The sequence below is a fragment of the Pelophylax lessonae genome (assembly GCF_965119305.1).
Source record: "Pelophylax lessonae genome assembly, chromosome: 9".
NCBI classification, from domain to species: Eukaryota; Metazoa; Chordata; class Amphibia; order Anura; family Ranidae; genus Pelophylax; species Pelophylax lessonae.
The window spans coordinates 267,476,092-267,495,607 of NC_138776.1; the positions used below are offsets into that span (position 1 = coordinate 267,476,092).

The following is a 19,516-nucleotide window of genomic DNA, read 5'->3' on the forward strand; positions in this document are numbered from 1 at the left end:
GCAGGAGGGAAATGTGAAACCTCATCGACCCAATATGGGCGCATGGCCATATTAGGTCAATGTCATTGACCTATTGTGGCCAGATCAGGTTAATGAGGTCACCAGCATCTCCACCCCTTTGTATATATGCATATTCTTTCGCCTGCAGTTCGCTGGCTTAGCATTGACAGATAACTGGACCAAACTCAAGCTCATCCCTAAAAAGGAGTGGATATAATATATAAGCAAAAGCATGTGTTCTCTACGTAACTGATTGTGTACCTACCTGGTCTTCTGCTGTGTTTTAACTCCTTGCTGAAAGAGTGAACTGCCAGCCTGCTTTGACTGGCAACCTTACCTCCTGCCAGCCACCAAATAACACCTTTGGCTGATGATCTGCTACTGACTGCTTGCTTGCTGAGAAGTGCTCATGGCCAAAGAGACCAGATCCATTCCAGGAGAAGACCGGACCACCAAATAACAACACCTTTGGCTGGTGACCTGCTGCTGACTGCTTGCTGAGAAAAGATCACGGGCGGCCTCAGGCTCCCTCCTTTAGGAAGAGACCAGTGGACATCCAAGAGAAGACTGGGCCACCAGATAACAATACCTTTCGCTGGTGGCCTGCTGCTGACTGCTTGCTGAGAAAAGCTCAGGGCCTCAGGCTCCCTCCTTCAAGAAGAGACCAGAAGAAATCCAAGAGAAGACTGGGCTACCAGATAACAATACTTTTGGCTGATGGCCTGTTGCTGACTGCTTGCTGAGAAAAGTTTAAGGTCTCAGGCTCCCTCCTTCAAGAAGAGACCAGAAGAAATCCAAGCGAAGACTGGGCCACCAGATAACAATACCTTTGGCTCAAAGCTTGCTGCTGACTGTTTGCTTGCTGAGAAGAGTTGCCTTAACTGGAGCCTATTAGACAAATGTAGCCCACATCCCTAAATAGTAACACTACACACAGATTCCCTCAATTGCGGGACTTTTAAGGGCAAAATAATATGACAAAAAAATCTATAATCAAGGTAGAGTAGAAGAGAAAAATAAAGACATTTCTTGCTTGCTGAGCAGAGGTCAATGCCTAAAGCCTAGTACACACGCAACGAATTTCAGCCGACCGGTCGTCCGTCTTTTGTCCAGAGTTGTGTTTTGTTGGTAGGAATGTGCTCTAGACTGCACACGAATTTTCCCGCACGACAAAATTCTACTTCAGAAGTGATGTCATGTGTTGGTTTGCTTTCTTTGTGTTCTTTCTTCTCTGAGCATGCCCAGTCTTGCTCATAAGATTTTTCCCTGTCGAAATCTGTACTGACTGCACGAAAATCGGACGTGTTTTGACGGAGGACAAAAATTTTATAGCCTGCACACCAGAATTTTTTCGGCCGAAAAGTCGGAGTCGGTTGTCGGAAGCATCATACTAACAAGCCAAAAATCGGCAGATCGGTTCTGTCGGATGAAAATTCCCGGCCGAATTTCGACGCGTGTGTACGAGGCTTAAGTCTCTCTCCTTCAAGAAAGAAACAGAAGAATTCCAGGAGAAGACTGGGCCACCACACAACAGCACCTTTGGCAAACGGCCTGCTGCTGACTGTTGGCTTACTAAGAAGCGCTCAGGACAGATGAACAGTAGGTTGGTTCCTTTTTTGGATGTGGTTTTATTGAACAAGGAGGGTTGCATTACATCTAACCTTTATAGGACCCCCCTGTCGGGGAACACCCTACTCCGTGCGGATTCTGGACACCCAAATCATGTGACATTCCGCAGCATTCCAGTGGGCCAATTTTTGCGGTTGCGTAGGATCTGCAGTGGGGAGGATGATTTCCGACAGGAGAAGGAGGAGATGTATGACAGGTTTTGTGCCCGGGGATACCAGTCGAATGTACTTCGAAGAGCGATGGACATCGCTGAAAGTACATCTAGAGAAAAATTATTACATAAGGAAAAACCTAAGCCTAGCCTTGAGACCATCCCTGTCTTCTCCACTGCTTTCAGTATGGAATTTAACAAAACCAGGAGAATAATAGAACGCCATATATCCATTCTGTATGATGATGAATGCTATGAAAAGATCTTATCTAAAGGGGTTAAAACTGTGTCACGACAAGCTCCTTCTCTAGCCAACTCCATATCTCCTAGTGATTTTGATTCTCACATCCGCAGTGGAACATGGCTAAACTTTACAGGTATGTTTGTTATGTAACGGTATCAGCCAAATGATCAGACCAGTGGTGATGTGCAATTTCTACTTTACTTAACAATGTGGAACGTAGATTACACAGGAGATCATGTGAACAGGGGTTTGCAGTACAAAACAGCAATATGAGGAAGGGAGAAATAGGCATAAAACATGTGAAAACAAATCTATTGCAGTTCTACTAATGTTCTGAGTTCAGTTTACTGATAGGATAAAGAACTGAAGATCCTCACGTGTTCCAAGAGATTGATCGTTCATTCAGCAGACTGTGAGCTGAGGGGATTTCCTGCTGGCACAGACTTCACACAGGCGCTACTGATGCTGACTTCGGTCAGGAGGCTCTGGGGGCCGCAGATAGGACCAACCCACTGCTTGGACAGCTTCTCCACATGGACTGTGACAGAGTCCTCTCCAGTGACTGGGGCTTGGATAGATGCTGCATGCTCTTGTGCTCGCTGCTGGTGGCCCGCACACCAGACTTGGCAGATAAGGACCCAGCACCTGGGGACAGCTCACTTGCCCAGTCACTGCTGTCCCATCAGGCAGGATCTCTCTGAGCACAGGAAGCTGGCATTTATACTCCCTGGCGTGTCCTGGAACTCAGGGGATGCTGGGAGCCCAGAGGATTGTGGGGAATCAAGTTAAAGGGAGTTGCACCTGCATCTGGATAAAGGGGCACACCACTACATGTTTAAATGTGGAGCAAACATTTGCCCATGTTGTCCTCGTTTAATTAAAAGTAGCCGGTTTGTTTCTACTGCCAATTGCAGAACTTTCAAAATTAGGACCTTTATTAACTGCAATACTATAAATGGGATTTACTTGATCACCTGGAAGGCTTGTGCGAAACAATATGTTGCTCGCAAGGCTAGGCGACTTCGGGATCGTTTACACGATCATGTTTATGACATTGAAAAGGATCACACCACTAACGTGGCGAGACATTTTAATGGGACACATGGTGGAGATACCTCCTTGTTACAGATACAGGGTATAGAGAAGATAATTACCCTTAGGAGAGGTGGAGACAATTCTAGGATACTGTGTAAACGGGAGGTATTTTGGATATTTTCTTTAGGAACGAGAAAACCTGTGGGTTTAAACTTTGAATGGGATTTGACCCACTTCTATGATTGACCCATTAATTTGTTTCCTATCACCACCTATTGTAGATATGGTTCATTATAATATAATATTTTACGTGGTGTTATGGAAACATTGGTACGATATCGTTGAATCTACAGGTCCCTCTCAAAAAATTAGCATATTGTGATAAAGTTGATTATTTTCTGTAATGTACTGATAAACATTAGACTTTCATATATTTTAGATTCATTACACACAACTGAAGTAGTGCAAGCCTTTTATTGTTTTAATATTGATGATTTTGGCATACAGCTCATGAAAAACCAAAATTTCTATCTCAAAAAATTAGCATATCACGAAAAGGTACTCTAAACGAGCTATTAACCTAATCATCTGAATCAACTAATTAACTCTAAACACCTGCAAAAGATTCCTGAGGCTTTTAAAAACTCCCAGCCTGGTTCATTACTCAAAACCGCAATCATGGGTAAGACTGCCGACCTGACTGCTGTCCAGAAGGCCATCATTGACACCCTCAAGCAAGAGGGTAAGACACAGAAAGAAATTTCTGAACGAATAGGCTGTTCCCAGAGTGCTGTATCAAGGCACCTCAGTGGGAAGTCTGTGGGAAGGAAAAAGTGTGGCAGAAAACGCTGCACAACGAGAAGAGGTGACCGGACTCTGAGGAAGATTGTGGAGAAGGACCGATTCCAGACCTTGGGGGACCTGCGGAAGCAGTGGACTGAGTCTGGAGTAGAAACATCTAGAGCCACCGTGTACACGCATTTCCCAGGTCAAGCCACTTTTGAACCAGAAACAGCGGCAGAAGCGCCTGACCTGGGCTACAGAGAAGCAGCACTGGACTGTTGCTCAGTGGTCCAAAGTACTTTGTCTGCTTATCAGGAGGGTCTGATCTGTTAATTAGCCTGTCACATGCTTCCAGGTGTGACCTGTTGAGTCTGGGGAGTCTCCCCACTGTATCCAATGAGGGACCTTGTTGGACAGTGGAGAAAACCTAGCCAATAGCACACCAGGGTTTATGACTCTCCCAGTGGGTGGGCATTGCTGCAATGCATCCTGGGATTGGGAATAAATCCAGAGGGGGCATGTGACAGGGTGTCCTTTGGCGGGAGCAAAGTCCCAGGAGGAGGTGGGCGGCTGTCTCTCCTCCTGCTGAAGTGAGGAAGGTGGTCCAGGCAGTCGGCCTAGGGACCAGGGGTTGAGCTGTGCTGCAGAAGGATCCAGTACGCTGACCAAGTGGAGCTGCTGGGCAGACTACTTCTGGAAAAACAGTGTCGTGAGTACTCAAGCATCTGCCTAAGAGAGGGGACCACTCCAGAGGGGTCAAGGGGAACAAGGAGCCAGCTAACCCAGAGTGATACAGTAAAGGGGGTGCCAAGTTGTCAAGCCCTGAAGATTAGAAGGTAAAGGGGGTGCCAGGAAGGGCCCTGAAGTCTCAGCAATACAGTCTACCTTAAAGATTAGCTACCTCAGGAACCTTTATGGACTCTTTCACAGCCAACGGCAAAGTGAATCAGCTGCCTAGCCGTGACTAGCTCAATATAGCGTTAACTAGCGTTAATCATCATTTAACCAGCGTTAATCAGCATTTAACCAGCGTTAACCAGTGTTAATCAGCATTTAACCAGCGTTAATCAGCAATTTTCCAGATCGTCCCTGCCTATTGTGCATAGTTCGGTTCAGTTGGAGTATCCCTGATACAGTTCCTAATAAAACATAAAAACCAAAGAAACTGGACTGGTCCTTGTCTGAGGTAAAATCACTTGGAAATATGTCAGAAAGTTCTGCTGTTGCTAATGGTAACCAAGGGGAACCCACACTCAGCAGCTCCCATGGGAGTAGTGCTACATATGGTACGCTTTTTCCTGGGAACAGGAATATCTGCTTTACCTTTTTTGTTTCGTTTTTTCCTATTTGTTAAGTACTTTTGTAATTTTATCTGTTTTTCTATTTTTTTTTCTGTTTTTATGGATACAATTTTTTATACTTGAGAAACACTCTTGCTGTTGATTGGTAAATAGGGGCCTAGGGAGCTGAGAGAGGGATATCTCAACCTCTTGAAGGTAAGCTGGGTTCCATGGGCCATAAGGGCCCTGAAGAATGATCAGGCTAAAAACTTTTATCTAATTTACCAAACTTTATTTTGCATTAAAAACATCTTCCCATTTGACATAAATTAGGAGTGAAGATTGTATTGTATTGAATCATCATCATCCTATCGATGATTCGGTCAGTTTGCTCTTCTAAGCTTGAGGAGTAAAATGCCAGGATCCTATCGATGACACAGTCAATCTGCTCTTCTAAGCTTGAGGAGAAAAGTGCCAGGACCCTTTTGATGACACCATCAGTCTACTCTTCTAAGCTTGAGGAGCAAAGTGCCAGGATTGTATCGATGACATGGTCAATCTGCTCTTCTAAGCTTGAGAAGTAAAGTGCCAGGATCCTATCGATGACACGGTCAATCTGCTCTTCTAAGCTTGAGGAGTAAAGTGCCAGGATCGTATCGATGACAGTCAATCTGCTCCTCTAAGCTTGAGGAGTAAAGTGCCAGGATCCTATCGATGACACAGTCAATCTGCTCTTCTAAACTTGAGGAGTAAAGTGCCAGGATCCTATCGATGATGCGGTCAATCTGCTCTTCTAAGCTTGAGGAGTAAAGTGCCAGGAATCCAGGATCCTATCCTATTCACTCTGCGTGGCTCCAAAATGTTACTGTATATTAATATTATGTGACCATGGAATAAAGCTTTGGACCCTTTCGAGGAATCCTTGGTGTGCTGATGACATTTCTTCACTTTGAGTATCCACGGATTCCAACCTATGGTCATTACAGCACCCAGCATCACTGAACAGCCGATTATCTTGAATGTGAGTGTGGGGAATATTGCATTAGGAGCCTATCGAGGACACGGTCAATCTGCTCTTCTAAGTTTGAGGAGCAAAGTGCCAGGATCCTATCAATGACACGATCAAACTGCTCATCCAAGCTTGAGGAGTTAAGTGCCAGAATCCTATCGATGATACAGTCAGTCTGCTCTTCTAAGCTTGAGGATTAAAGTGCCAGGATCCTATTGATGACACGGTCAATCTGCTCTTCTAAGCTTGAGGAGCAAAGTGCCAGGATCCTATCAATGACACGATCAAACTGCTCGTCCAAGCTTGAGGAGTAAAGTGCCAGGATCCTATTGATGACACGGTCAGTCTGCTCTTCTAAGCTTGAGGAGTAAAGTGCCAGGATCCTATCAATGAAACGGTCAATCTGCTCGTCCAAGCTTGAGGAGTAAAGTGCCAGAATCCTATCGATGATATGGTCAGTCTGCTCTTCTAAGCTTGAGGAGTAAAGTGCCAGGATCCTATTGATGACACGGTCAGTCTGCTCTTCTAAGCTTGAGGAGTAAAGTGCCAGGATCCTATCGATGATATGGTCAGTCTGCTCTTCTAAGCTTGAGGAGTAAAATGCCAGGATCCCATCGATGACACAGTCAGTCTGCTCTTCTAAGCTTAAGGAGTAAAATGCCAGGATCCTATCGATGACACAGTCAAACTGCTCTTCTAAGCTTGAGGAGTAAAGTGCCAGGATCTTATCAATGACATGGTCAGTGTACTCTTCTAAGCTTGAGGAGTAAAGTGCCAGGATCCTATCAATGACCGGTCAATCTGCTCGTCCAAGCTTGAGGAGTAAAGTGCCAGAATCCTATCGATGATATGGTCAGTCTGCTCTTACCAAACTTGAGAAGCAAAGTGCCAGGATCCTATCGATGACACAGTCTGCTGTCTAAGATTGAGGCGTAAAGTGCCAGGATCCTATTGATGATTCAGTCAGTCTGCTCTTCTAAGCTCGAGGAGAGTAAAGTGCCAGGATCCTATTGATGATCTAGTCTGCTCTTCTAAGCTTGATGAGTAAAGTGCCAGAATCCTACCAGATAATGTCCTCATGTCTGTAGGACCAGAGACATTATTCCAAGTCTGAGGGGCGAAGGAGCATGGTTCATGGTTTGGAATTGAGGTCCTGAAGGTTTGCTGCTTCCATTTTTGTATCTTTGTGTCACACCACTTTGAATATACCCAGGTGTATTTGTCCCCCCCGGATGAGGCATTTACCAGGACTTGAGGCTCAAGAAGCACAAGGAGGACCTGGCCGGTTGTGTGTGTGGTTTGTGTGAAGCATTAATTTGCCTAATACTGACATGTCCTTTTATTTGCTACTTAACCACTTCTGGACCGGAAGGTTTTCTCTCTTAATGACCAGGCCATTTTTTGCGATTCGGCATTGCGTTAATTTAACTAACAATTGCACGGTTGTGCGATGCTGTACCCAAATAAAATTGGTGTAAAAATGAATTTTTTTTTATTTTTATCATTTTAGGCCAATATGTATTCTGCTACATATTTTTGGTAAAAAAAATCCCAATAAGCGTATATTGATTGGTTTGCGCAAGGTATCGCGTCTTCAAACTAGGAGAAAGATTTATGTAATTTTTACTTTTTTTTTTTACTAGTAATGTCGGCGATCTGCGATTTTTAGAATTCTCGGCAGAATGGTGACTAGGAGCGTGCATGCGCACAGGAATGCACACGGGTGAGCGCGCACGAGCATGAGAGTGCACTCAGTGCATGTTGGTGCCAGACGGACTATTTAAAGGGGCTCCTGCTCCAGTGCCTGCTTTTACTCTGCCTGTTCCCTTGTTGATGACTCGGCTGGCCTCTGACCTGAACTTGGATCCTGCTTCTGCTCTGTGACCAGTTCCAGACTCCAGCTGCGTTCTTGACCACATACCTGAACTTGGATCCTGCTTCTGCTCTGTGACCACTTCCGGACCCCAGCTCCGTTCTTGACCACATACCTGAACTTGCATCCTGCTTCTGCTATGTGACCAGTTCCAGACTCCAGCTCCATTCTTGACCGCGTACCTTAACTTGGATCCTGATTCTGCTCTGTGACCAGTTCCAGACCCCAGCTCCGTTCTTTACCACATACCTGAACTTGGATCCTGCTTCTGCTCTGTGACCAGTTTGAGACTCCAGCTCCGTTCTTGACCACATACCTGAACTTGGATCCTGCTTCTGCTCTGTGACCAGTTCCAGACCCCAGCTCCATTCTTGACCACGTACCTGAACTTGGATCCTGCTTCTGCTCTCTGACCAGTTCCAGACTCCAGCTCCGTTCTTGACCATGTACCTGAACTTGGATCCTGCTTCTGCTCTGTGACCAGTTCCAGACTCCAGCTCCGTTCTTGACCACGTATCTGAACTTTGATCCTGCTTCTGCTCTGTGACCAGTTCCAGACTCCAGATCCGTTCTTGACCACGTACCTGAACTTGGATCCTGCTTCTGCTCTGTGACCAGCTCCAGACCCCAGCTCCGTTCTTGACCACGTACCTGAACTTGGATCCTGCTTCTGCTCTGTGACCAGCTCCAGACCCCAGCTCCATTCTTGACCACATACCTGAATTTGGATCCTGCTTCTGCTCTGTGACCAGTTCCAGACCCCAGCTCCGTTCTTGACCATGTCTCTGCCTTATGTCTTGGTACCTTGCTGCCTGCCTGCTGCTGACCTCAGCTACCCTGTTCCTGGCTTGGCTCTCACATCTAGTTCAAGTGCCTATCCGGCTGTCATCTGTATCAGCTTTGCTCATCACAGGGAGTTCTTGTTTCAAAGAAACAAAAAAGAAGGCGCAAACGTCTAGCGCATTACCTTTTTGACATCTTTAAACAATTTTTAATGAAAAGCCAAAAACATACTCACAAAACATGAAGAATAAAATTGCATATCATATATCGACTCCTATATGGAGGAGGACACGTCCCTGTGCTTGGACACCTATGTGGAGTAGGACACGTCCCTGTGCTTGGACTGCTATGTGGAGGAGCACACGTCCCTGTTATTGGACTCTTATGTGGAGGAGGACACGTCCCTGTGCTTGGACTCCTATGTGGAGGAGGACACGTCCCTGTGCTTGGACTCCTATGTGGAGTAGGACACATCCCTGTGCTTGGACTCCTATGTGGAGGAGGACACGTCCCTGTGCTTGGACTCCTATGTGGAGGAGGACATGTCCCCGTGCTTGGACTCCTATGTGGAGGAGGACACGTCCCTGTGCTTGGACTCCTATGTGGAGTAGGACACATCCCTGTCCTTGGAATCCTATGTGGAGTAGGACACATGCCTGTGCTTGGACTCCTATGTGGAGTAGGACACGTCACCGTGCTTGGACTCCTATGTGGAGGAGGAGACGTCCCTGTGCTTGGACTCCTATGTGGAGGAGGACACCTCCCTGTGCTTTGACACCTATGTGGAGGAGGACACGTCCCTGTGCTTGGACTACTATGTGGAGGACATGTCCATGTGCTTGGACTCCTATGTGGAGGAGAACACGTCCCTGTGCTTGGACTGCTATGTGGAGGAGGACACATCCCTGTGCTTGGACTCCTATATGGAGGAGGACATATCCCTGTGCTTGGACTGCTATGTGGAGGAGGACACATCCCTGTGCTTGGACTCCTATGTGGATGCGTTTCGGGAGACAAGCTCCCTTCCTCAGAGCTCCTGTTTCAAGCCTGCTAGGAGCTCTGACAAGTCTTGCATCTGAACCCGCAGCCTGTGTGGAGTTCCCCTTTAACTTAGGCGGGATCAGCTACCGTTCCTGTCCTGATGTTCTGCCAGTCTGGCAGGGTCTGCTTCTCCTGTTGCAACACCTGCCGGAACTTATGTTCCTCCTGTCCCTTTGTACCCTCTGTTCAACCTTCAGCGGGACCTGGGCTGGAGATACAAGAGAGGCCAACCTTATCATTTCAGTCTCCGATCAGCTACGTGAAAGTATGTACTGTAACAAGTCTGACCGGTAAAAACTGTCTGTAATACCCGCTGTCACGCAGACAAGGATATTGTAGAGATGTACGTTATATCAACGCTCCTCAAATGAACGGAATTCTTTAGGTTCTGGTTTAGAGCATTAGAGATAAGCTTAACGATTTTAAAATATTATTTATTGAAAGAGAAGGAAATGGTGCAGAAAAAGTATTTACAGAAAGAGATCATATAACGGAAAAAATAAAAATAATACAACAAGCAAAACAAAACAAAAAAGGATAAAGAATGAAAGTCCGTGGTTCTTTGGGTTCCAGCAAAGTTCAGTCAATGGAACATAAAATTGATCTGAGATTCGCTCTCAGAAAAGAAGACTCTTGGCAGATGTTCTTCCTTTGGTGGTAGATCTCAAGTTGGAGTAACAACACCTTTATATGGACCTTCTAGTGCAGGGCTCTTCAAACTATGGCCCTCCATTTGTTCAGGAACTACAATTCCTATCATGCCTAGTCATGTCTGTGAATGTCAGAGTTTTACAATGCCTCATGGTGTAACGACACCCCAAGTATGAAAGGGGTTACAGTCGTCTAGGATAATCCGCTCCCGAACACCCGGACAGCTATCGACCACTCCAATCCCCCATACATGAAGCCCATCAATAATTTCCCCCCCAAGTACGAGACAAGGCTCTGTAGTGAGGTTCGATCAAGAGTAACTCTCTTCTTCTTTATTGAAAGAAACACAGCATTTATATATACTTTGAGAATACCACATGAACAATGACTGTGTAATTACCTCCCTTAGTAGAAAGCTAGGTGAGCTCATTAACATACTTATCAATAGTCTCAGACCCAATTAACATACTGTCCTATTTTAGACAAAAGCACTTAGTTAATCAGTAGACATTCTTTAGGAGGGGCTGCTGGAAACAATCCCCCCCCCCCCTCTCTCTGCAGCTAATACACATTGATTAGCAGACATGGCGTCTCTCATAGTTCCTGGACGCTCAAATTAGGAGTTGCACTTCCTGTGCTTTACAGTGTATAGGAATAAGATAGATCTCCATATGTCCTGAGAGATATTGGTAATGCATATACTGTCCCATTTGAAATAGTCCAAACCATATTCTCAGTGTACACCACCCTCCCGGTCACCCTGCATTCATAAAAGATGCAGGGTGACTTAAACATAAGAAAGCCACACAAGGCTGGACATGGTGCCTCCCAACCTCTTTAAAGGAATTTGGGGTCCACAACCCCCATGCCCAAAGTGACTCCTGTCACACATGGTATGTGTAGTTCCGCAACAGCTGGAGGGCCGTAGTTTGAGGATCCCTGTTCTAGAGGGTGTCGCAGATCCCTCCATTCACCCAATTTCAAAGCTTAAGGAGTGAGAAATGTTTCATATCAATCCAGCAGACCCTAATATTTATACAAATTTTGTCTGTTGAGTATGGATTTTACATAAAAATATGGAAACATGATGAAAAATACCGGTAAAACAATAGGGAAACACACTGCCCACTGTATACTCAGGTCAACTGCCCATCTCTGAAAAATTGTCGTTAACTATTTTAGGTACCGTATTTGCCGGCGTATAAGACGACTGGGCGTATAAGATGGCCCCCCTAATTTTCAAGTTAAAGCATAGGTTTTGGGCTATACTCACCGTATAAGACTACCCCCCTTCCGAAGCAAGGCAACACCATTGAAAAACATCAGATTTCTCAAAGATCTCCAAGGTACCCCAAGTACTGTAATATATGTAATCTCTCATATCTCCAAGGTACCCTAAGTATTACCAGTAGATGTAATCTCAAGACGCTGGCTGTGGGAATCCTGTACCGGTATACCGTATGTACCGTAGCTTCGGCTACATACAGTATACCATGCTGAGCCAATCACAGTGAGCGATGTATTCTATTATTGAATGCAAAGCCTGCTCAGATTGGCAGAGTCAGAGAGGCGGGCTGATGTTACTCCGCCAATCCAAGCAGGCTTTGCATTCAATAATAGAATACATCGCTCTCCCTGATTGGCTCAGCGCGGTACACTGTATGTAGCCGAAGCTACGGTACATACGGTATACCGGTACAGGATTCCCACAGCCAGCGTCTTGAGAGATTACATCTACTGGTAATACTCATACTTAGGTTACCTTGGAGATATTATACTCTGCGTATAAGACGACCCCCCATTTTTGGGGGGATTTTTTTGAGGTTCAAAAGTAGTCTTATACGCCAGAAAATACAGGCCACTGATAACCAGAGATGTGCTACTGAGGCCTGTCATAGTTCTAGACAATCTTGGTGATAATGCTGGAGATCAATTGGGGGACAAGTGTTTTTCGACCCATAAAAAGAAGTGCCTGAACAAGACCCTCCCCTCTTTTTTTCTCAGAAGGTCTGGAAACATCAAAAGACTTTCAGGCAGTCGCAGAAATTGTCATAAACAATTTTCAGTAACGTTACTTAGCAGGCCACTGATAACCAGAGATCTGCTAATGAGGCCTCCAGACAATCTGAGAAATGCCTGAACAAGACTCTCCCGTCTTTTCTTTCAGACAACCTTCCAGCCTAAAGCATGAAATAGTCCTCAGGAACCCTGATTATGTCAAGCTAAAAACGTTTTTTTGTTTTACATCAAATGCGGAAGGATAAGAACTCATATCTGGCTTTTACTGCTATCTCGGACTCCTTCACCTTCAAAAACGGCATTAAAATTCTTACTCTTTTGTATGAACTACTATACTTATATGGACTTTTTCCATGGTGTTTCATCCCCTTTTGTCGTCTTCTCCTCTCCCGACTTTCTTTTTTCACAATTTGGCTTCTAGATGGAGACCGGATGAAAGGACCTCAACTTTATTGCCTGGATTCATTTGTAAAGATTGTCCTTGTCCCACTGATCCATGCATTTAACCTCCTGTGCTTACTGTTTAATCAACTTGATTTCTTTAATAGCTATTGCACTTATGGATACACAAGTAGGATTTCTTCATGATTCGTATGAGATCATGCCTGTCCAAGGAAACTAAGGGTATACCACCAAATGTACTCAGCCAATGAAAGGTAAGGACTTAATTTTTATTTTTCTCCTGCTATCAATGGCCAACACGGGACAACACTTCATCCATGTCTTTGGTGATCTCTGATCTCCTTATGAAGTGTTTCTTACATGATGAAGATTAGCCATGGAGTATATCTGAGGTGTATATCAGGGTGTGCTTCTTCCCCACATGTCCACCAACATTCATACAGAAGACATTTTCCCGCACTCGTGTGTGGGATCTCTAAAGTTTGGTAAAACAAGACTACTCTTAAAAAGGTAACCCACACTCAGGGAAGGATTAAAGCTTCTTCCGCAAGTGGCATATCTGATGTTCAGTGAGATTGGACTTGTTTGCAAAACATTTTCCGCACTCAGGACAGGAAAACGGCTTCTCCCCAGTGTGCATTCTCTGATGTCTGAAAAGATTGGACTTCTGTGAAAAACTTTTCCCGCACTCAGAACAGGAATATGGCTTCTCCCCCGTGTGCAATCTCTGATGTCTGTAAAGATTGGACTTCCCTGAAAAACATTTTCCACATTCAGGACAGGGATGTGGCTTCTCCCCCATGTGCAGTTTCTGATGTCTGGAAATATTAGTCTTATCTGAAAAACATTTCCCGCACTCAGAGCAGAAGTACGGCTTCTCCCCCGTGTGAGATCTTTGATGTAAAATCAGCTTTGATTTCCGTGTAAAGCTTTTCCCGCACTCGGAACAAGAATACGGCTTCTCACCCGTGTGTAACCTCTTATGTTGGTAAAGATTGGTCTTCTGTGAAAAAGATTTGCCGCACTCAGGACAGGTATATTTCTTCTTGACTGAATGATATATTTGATGTCTGATATGTTGGCAGCATTTACAGGACTCATGGCAGGACCATGGCTTCTCCTCCGTATGATTTACTTTAGGCGCATTAGGATTAGATTTCTGGAAATGCTTCCCACGCTCAGCACCGGAAAGCCTCTTATCTGTTGGAAGGACGGCACCGTCCCTCACAGTCTGAGGTTCCTCAGGATAAGAGGAATACCATGGTCCGGCACCGTCCCTCACAGTCTGAGGTTCTTCAGGATAAGAGGAATACGATGGTACGGCACTGTCCCTCACAGTCTGAGGTTCCTCAGGATAAGAGGAATACGATGGTCCATCTACACTGTGTGGTGCCTGATGGACATTTGAGGTAGCCGGGTTTTCTCCTGGACTATACTGTGTGATGTCCTCATCTTCTACTTTACAGACTGGAGACAAAGTGAGATAATCCTCTGAGGTTTTCCTCATCTCCCGTCCATCTACTAAAATAGAAATACAAAGATTATTACTAGACATCAGCAGATTGGTTCCCCTAAACCAGGACTCCGCCCACATCAGGCAGCTTTGTCTCTGAGGATTTTACAATTCCCCCCTCAAGGTAACTAGTAAATGGGTCCTCTGATCTCCTACCAGTTCATTCTTTTTTCATGGACCTTAGTCAGAGAGTGAGGAAACAATGAGAACTGTCTTTTATAGGACTGACAGTGATGAGGGGATTTTAGGACGAGTGTCCCCTCCCCCTCTATTACTCATTGCCATCTTCCCAACACAAGAAGTCCCGCACTTCCTTATTTAGTCCATGATTCAGTCATGAATAACAGCGGGGCTGAGGTTGGTGTTTGGTGGTCAGTGTACCCTCATAAGATTGGTATTAAGTGGCCTTCGTGTCTCTTTACATTGGTGTTCAGTGCTAGCCTGAAAGTTTTCCTTAGACAAACTGTAGAGGTCCTACACCACTGCCTGCTGAGACTGCACTCTGTGACCTGGGTATGAAACTATGCAAGTGTGGGTTATCCCTCCCAGCACTGCTTTTATATATATAAAAGACAGGAGCAAGTAACCCGGAGGACTTATTCTGTCAGAGATCTATTCTTGATAGACTAAGAGCACGGAGCGGGAGACCCATGGTCAAACAAGGCCTATGGTGAAAGTCAAAAATTTCTATCCAGCTGAACCCCAGAATCTACATAAAACCGGTTTAGAGAGATAAATTGTGTGTGAAGCAAAAAGAATAAAGATTATCAGAGAAAAAGAAGATCTAGTGTCCAGGACAGGGAACACAGCTCTGGAAATTGACCATTACCAGCTTATTACAGGCCGAAACCTTACTATGGACCAATCAGTGAGCAGTAAAAAGAGAGGAATGTATTTAGTGTTAATGACCCACCTGTGCTGATCTCTGTAGGAGTGTCCTCCTCTATAAATGTCCCCGTTATTCCATCCTCCTCCATAGACTGCTGATCATCCCTCACATACATCTCTTCTTCTTCTTCCTCTTCCTCCTCTTCTGCTTTAATCTCAACTTTTATATCTATCAGATCTTCACCCTAAACCAAGAAAATATTTAAAAATAATATCTGTAAAAGATAAGCTCTAATGATGTGTCCACACATCATCTCCATGGGCAACTTACATGTTCTAGATCCTCCATGCCATCAACTGTGTAACGGTGAGGGATGGTGTGATCTTCCTGTGGGGAATCCCGGGAATACAGAGGACGGGGACATCTCTCTGGTGGATTTCTGTTAATGGATGATTCCACCATGGTGTCCTGGTACAGAAACTCTGACTCCTCCGTCACCCCATCCTCATCCTCATCCTCCTCCTCCTTTATCTCTTCTTTAACCTCACCTTTAGAATCTCTCAGGTTTCCACTCTGAATATATAATAAAAATGACATCAATGGTAACAATGCAGATAATGTACAGATCCTAATGATACTATCAGTGATTGTTCCTCATCTACCTGATGATGGTGGGGGATGGTGTGACCTTCCTGTGTGGAATCCCGGGAATACAGAGGACGGGGACATTTCTCTGGTGGGTTCCCATTACTGGATCCATCTGTAGGAAACACACACACTGACTGAATACATTGTTTCTATGCGTTTATCAGATGATGGGGGATCTAGGTGGATCCTCCGTACTGCTCTCTCCTTTACAATAAAGTCTCCTCTTACCCGGTGATGTGAGGGGTGGCTGATTCTCCATCATGACGTCCTTGCAGAGATCCTTGTGTCCTTCTAAATACTTCTACATACAGAAATAGACATATATAGTACAGTCATTATCTAGACAAGTCTCTTGTCTGTTACTGGATAATGTCCCAGAATTCCCAGCACCGCTCACCTCTCCTGTCAGAAGCTCCATCATCTTGTTTATAACTTCTAGAATCTTCTGCATGTTGTGTTGTTTGGTTTTTAGGGAGTCACATGGAGGCACTGTGATGGTCATATGATCACTAGACTTTACAGGAGGAAATCTCTGTATTGAGAAACCAAAAGGAATATCATGTTACAATCCCAGAATCCTCCTCACCTCTCCGGTCAGGCCTGTGTTTTATTAATAGAGATAAGAGTGATGTCATGTGACCTCCCAGAATCCTCCTCATCTCTCCGGTCAAGTCTGTGTTTTATTAATAGAGATAAGAGTGATGTCATGTGACCTCCCAGAATCCTCCTCACCTCTCCGGTCAGGTCTGTGTTTTATTAATAGCGATAAGAGTGATGTCATGTGACCTCCCAGAATCCTCCTCACCTCTCCGGTCAAGTCTGTGTTTTATTAATAGCGATAAGAGTGATGTCATGTGACCTCCCAGAATCCTCCTCACCTCTCCGGTCAGCAGGTAGATGATCTCCAGGGTGAGGTTTAGTATCTTCTCAGTCATGTGACTCCGGTCCTCCTCCATCCTCATTGGTGCCGTCATTTGATCTATAAGTCTCCTTGTAGACAGATAGCTTTGGGAAATGAAAGTAATAATTATTTGGATGGTATTGGTTACACAATATTAGGATGTGGATTTGAGGGGTAATGGGAGGGTTGAAGTACAGATAATGTCGAACACATGTAAAAAAAAAAAAAAAAAAGCATATTGATTCTCCCCAAAGTCCACTTCAGATCCAGGTCCAACCATGCAGCCTGGCTGGCCAGTAGAGAAGAGGGACGAGCCCTTCCCACCCCCACCCCCCCCCCCAGAAAAAAACAAACAAGGTCACATGCCCTCAAAATGAGCACAGGACCTGGTTCTCATTTTGAGGAGGACAAGGGCCTATTCCCAACAACCCTGGCCACGTGGTTTTTGGGGGTCTGTGGGTGAGGGCTGATTGGAATCTGGTCTAAACAAGAGGTGGCCCCCATGTTAATAACTAACTCTTGCCACTTACTAACCACAAATAACAAGCAAAGGGGGCCTCCCGGCCCGGGTGCCATCATTGACCAAATGTGGACAGGCTTCCAGATTCCAATAAGGCCCCCCCCCATTTGCAGACCCCCACAACTCCCAGTCCAGTATTGTGGGGAAGAGTCTCTTGTCCCCATCAACATGGGAACAAGGAACTTTGTCCTTGGGCTTCATCAGGACATAGAAACCATATTTATGTGATATCGGATAAAGTGAGAAGGTGACACAACTCCAAAATGAAGGAGATGTTCCGGCCCCGTAAGAGTAGGAAATGTTCTGACCCCCAATGGGTAATCTAGGTTTCCACACTATATATGCGTGTATCATCATCTGCTGGAGATAAAAGATGTCACAGTGACTATGGAGGAAGAGGACGGACATGACGGGGGGGGGGGGGGTTACTGGGTGTAAATATAAAATAAGATCTTATTACCTCCACTGCTGCCACTTCCAGCAATGTCTCCTCGCTACTTCCTCCTGCTACCTCACTTCCTGTACCTGAAATCACTTCCAGTTAGTCGTATCATAGAGACTTCCTGTGTGGCTGAAGTTCCTCTGAGCTCCACAAGGATGGTCTCACTTCTACCCAGGCGGGAGTTTTTATGGAGGACAGGAAGTGATGTCAGCTACAGACAGGAAGTTCCAGGTTAGAGGTGAGTCAGGAGGAAGTAGAGAGGAGACATTGTTCGAACTGGCAGAAGGTAAGATGCTATTTTAGTTCAATCTTATTTTATCAAAGTTTTTATAAACAAGAGTTCCATGTACAATGTATAGAAAAAGTACAGAAGTAGTAAGGTTCAGGACTTCCAATAATGATAGATTGTATACATCGAAAAAAATGTACACAGATACTTAGATTGTGATGAAGGAAGACAAAAGGCACCAGAGGTTGAATACGACTATCTTGGGTTATCTAGAATGTAACTGAGAAGGTACCGGCCCAACAAGGCTAGTTGGATGTTACCTTCTTCAGGAAACCCAATGAAAGGGTATACATACAGTGCCTTGATAAAGTATTCACACCCCTTGGAATTTCCCACATTTTCTCATGTTACAACCAAAAACGTAAATGTATTTTATTGGGATTTTATGTTATAGGCCGACACAAAGTGGCACATAATTGTGAAGTGGAAGGAAAATGATAAATGATACAAATAAATCTGTGAAAAGTGTGGGGGGGGGGGGGGGGCATTTCAATAATTAGGATTCAGATAACGAATGGATCCGTATTTCGTTCTATTCGTTAATTCAGGCTTACATGATGCTATTCGATATTGTCCAATCAGCTAGTACCATTTCTCTTGGTGGGTTGGACTAGCATTCAAAAAATATTGAATCCATCAGATTCAAATCCGTCCCATTCGATATAATATTGGATATATAGTAATCTTCTTTAACATTTTTCGAATCCACCCGGACCAACGAATATACGAAAGGTAGAAGATACAAAATGAATTCCGAAAAACAAATACATTCTACAGAATGAACACAATGGAGCAAAATTTGAACGAATGCACATGTCTAATAACTGAACACATATGGCCAGGGTCCAATGGTGGGAAAAGAGATAACTAAATAGAAACCGGTTCGGAAGGAAGGTGAGAAAGAGCGAGAAGAACAAAAACGATAGGTGGGGGGGGGGGGGGTGTTCACTTTATCATGGCTAGTTCGATGTTGGAGGAATATCTTCTGTAATCCAATTTAAAAACGAGATAAATAGTGAAACATAGACCAGGAGATCCAACTGGTCTTCCCTGTCCTTTTCCTGTGACAGCAGATATTCCACGTCCTAATGGAATCAAGTTCAGTAGCCCATTCCACAAGGGGTAGTTGTTTTCCAATAGCGGGCATAACTGTCCTGGCCAAGGCTAGAAAATGCCTAAAGATATATTTTTTTTTTTTTTGCTCAAGAGGTCCAGGAAGTGGAAGACCTCCTATAATAGGAGTGTTATTATAGGGGAAAGTGGGTTTTGCGTCACCATGAGCTTACAATAGTGATGAAAGATTTGCATCCGGAGTGCCTAGATATAAGATATTAGTTTATATATTTACACCCAGTGACCCCCTCGTCATGTCCGTCCTCTTCCTCCATAGTCACTGTGACGTCTTTTATCTCCAGCAGATGATGATACACACATATATAGTGCGGAAACCTAGATCAACCCCTTCAGTGTCAGA

The 19,516-nt window shown here is 44.7% G+C and overlaps 2 protein-coding genes across 2 annotated transcripts in view; one reads left to right on the forward strand and one right to left on the reverse strand.

Moving 5' to 3' along the window:
- Positions 1–19,516, forward strand: part of LOC309562972 (uncharacterized protein) — a 581,033-nt gene that overhangs the window by 234,449 nt on the left and 327,068 nt on the right.
- On the reverse strand, positions 13,370–17,295 carry LOC309563978 (uncharacterized protein; the record flags this gene model as incomplete). The annotated part of the gene is made up of 5 exons (XM_082268608.1): positions 13,370–14,421; positions 15,327–15,486; positions 15,573–15,815; positions 16,288–16,422; positions 17,221–17,295. 5 exons carry the CDS (start codon positions 17,293–17,295, stop codon positions 13,433–13,435), a joined length of 1,602 nt encoding a protein of 533 aa, XP_082124734.1. The 3' UTR covers positions 13,370–13,432.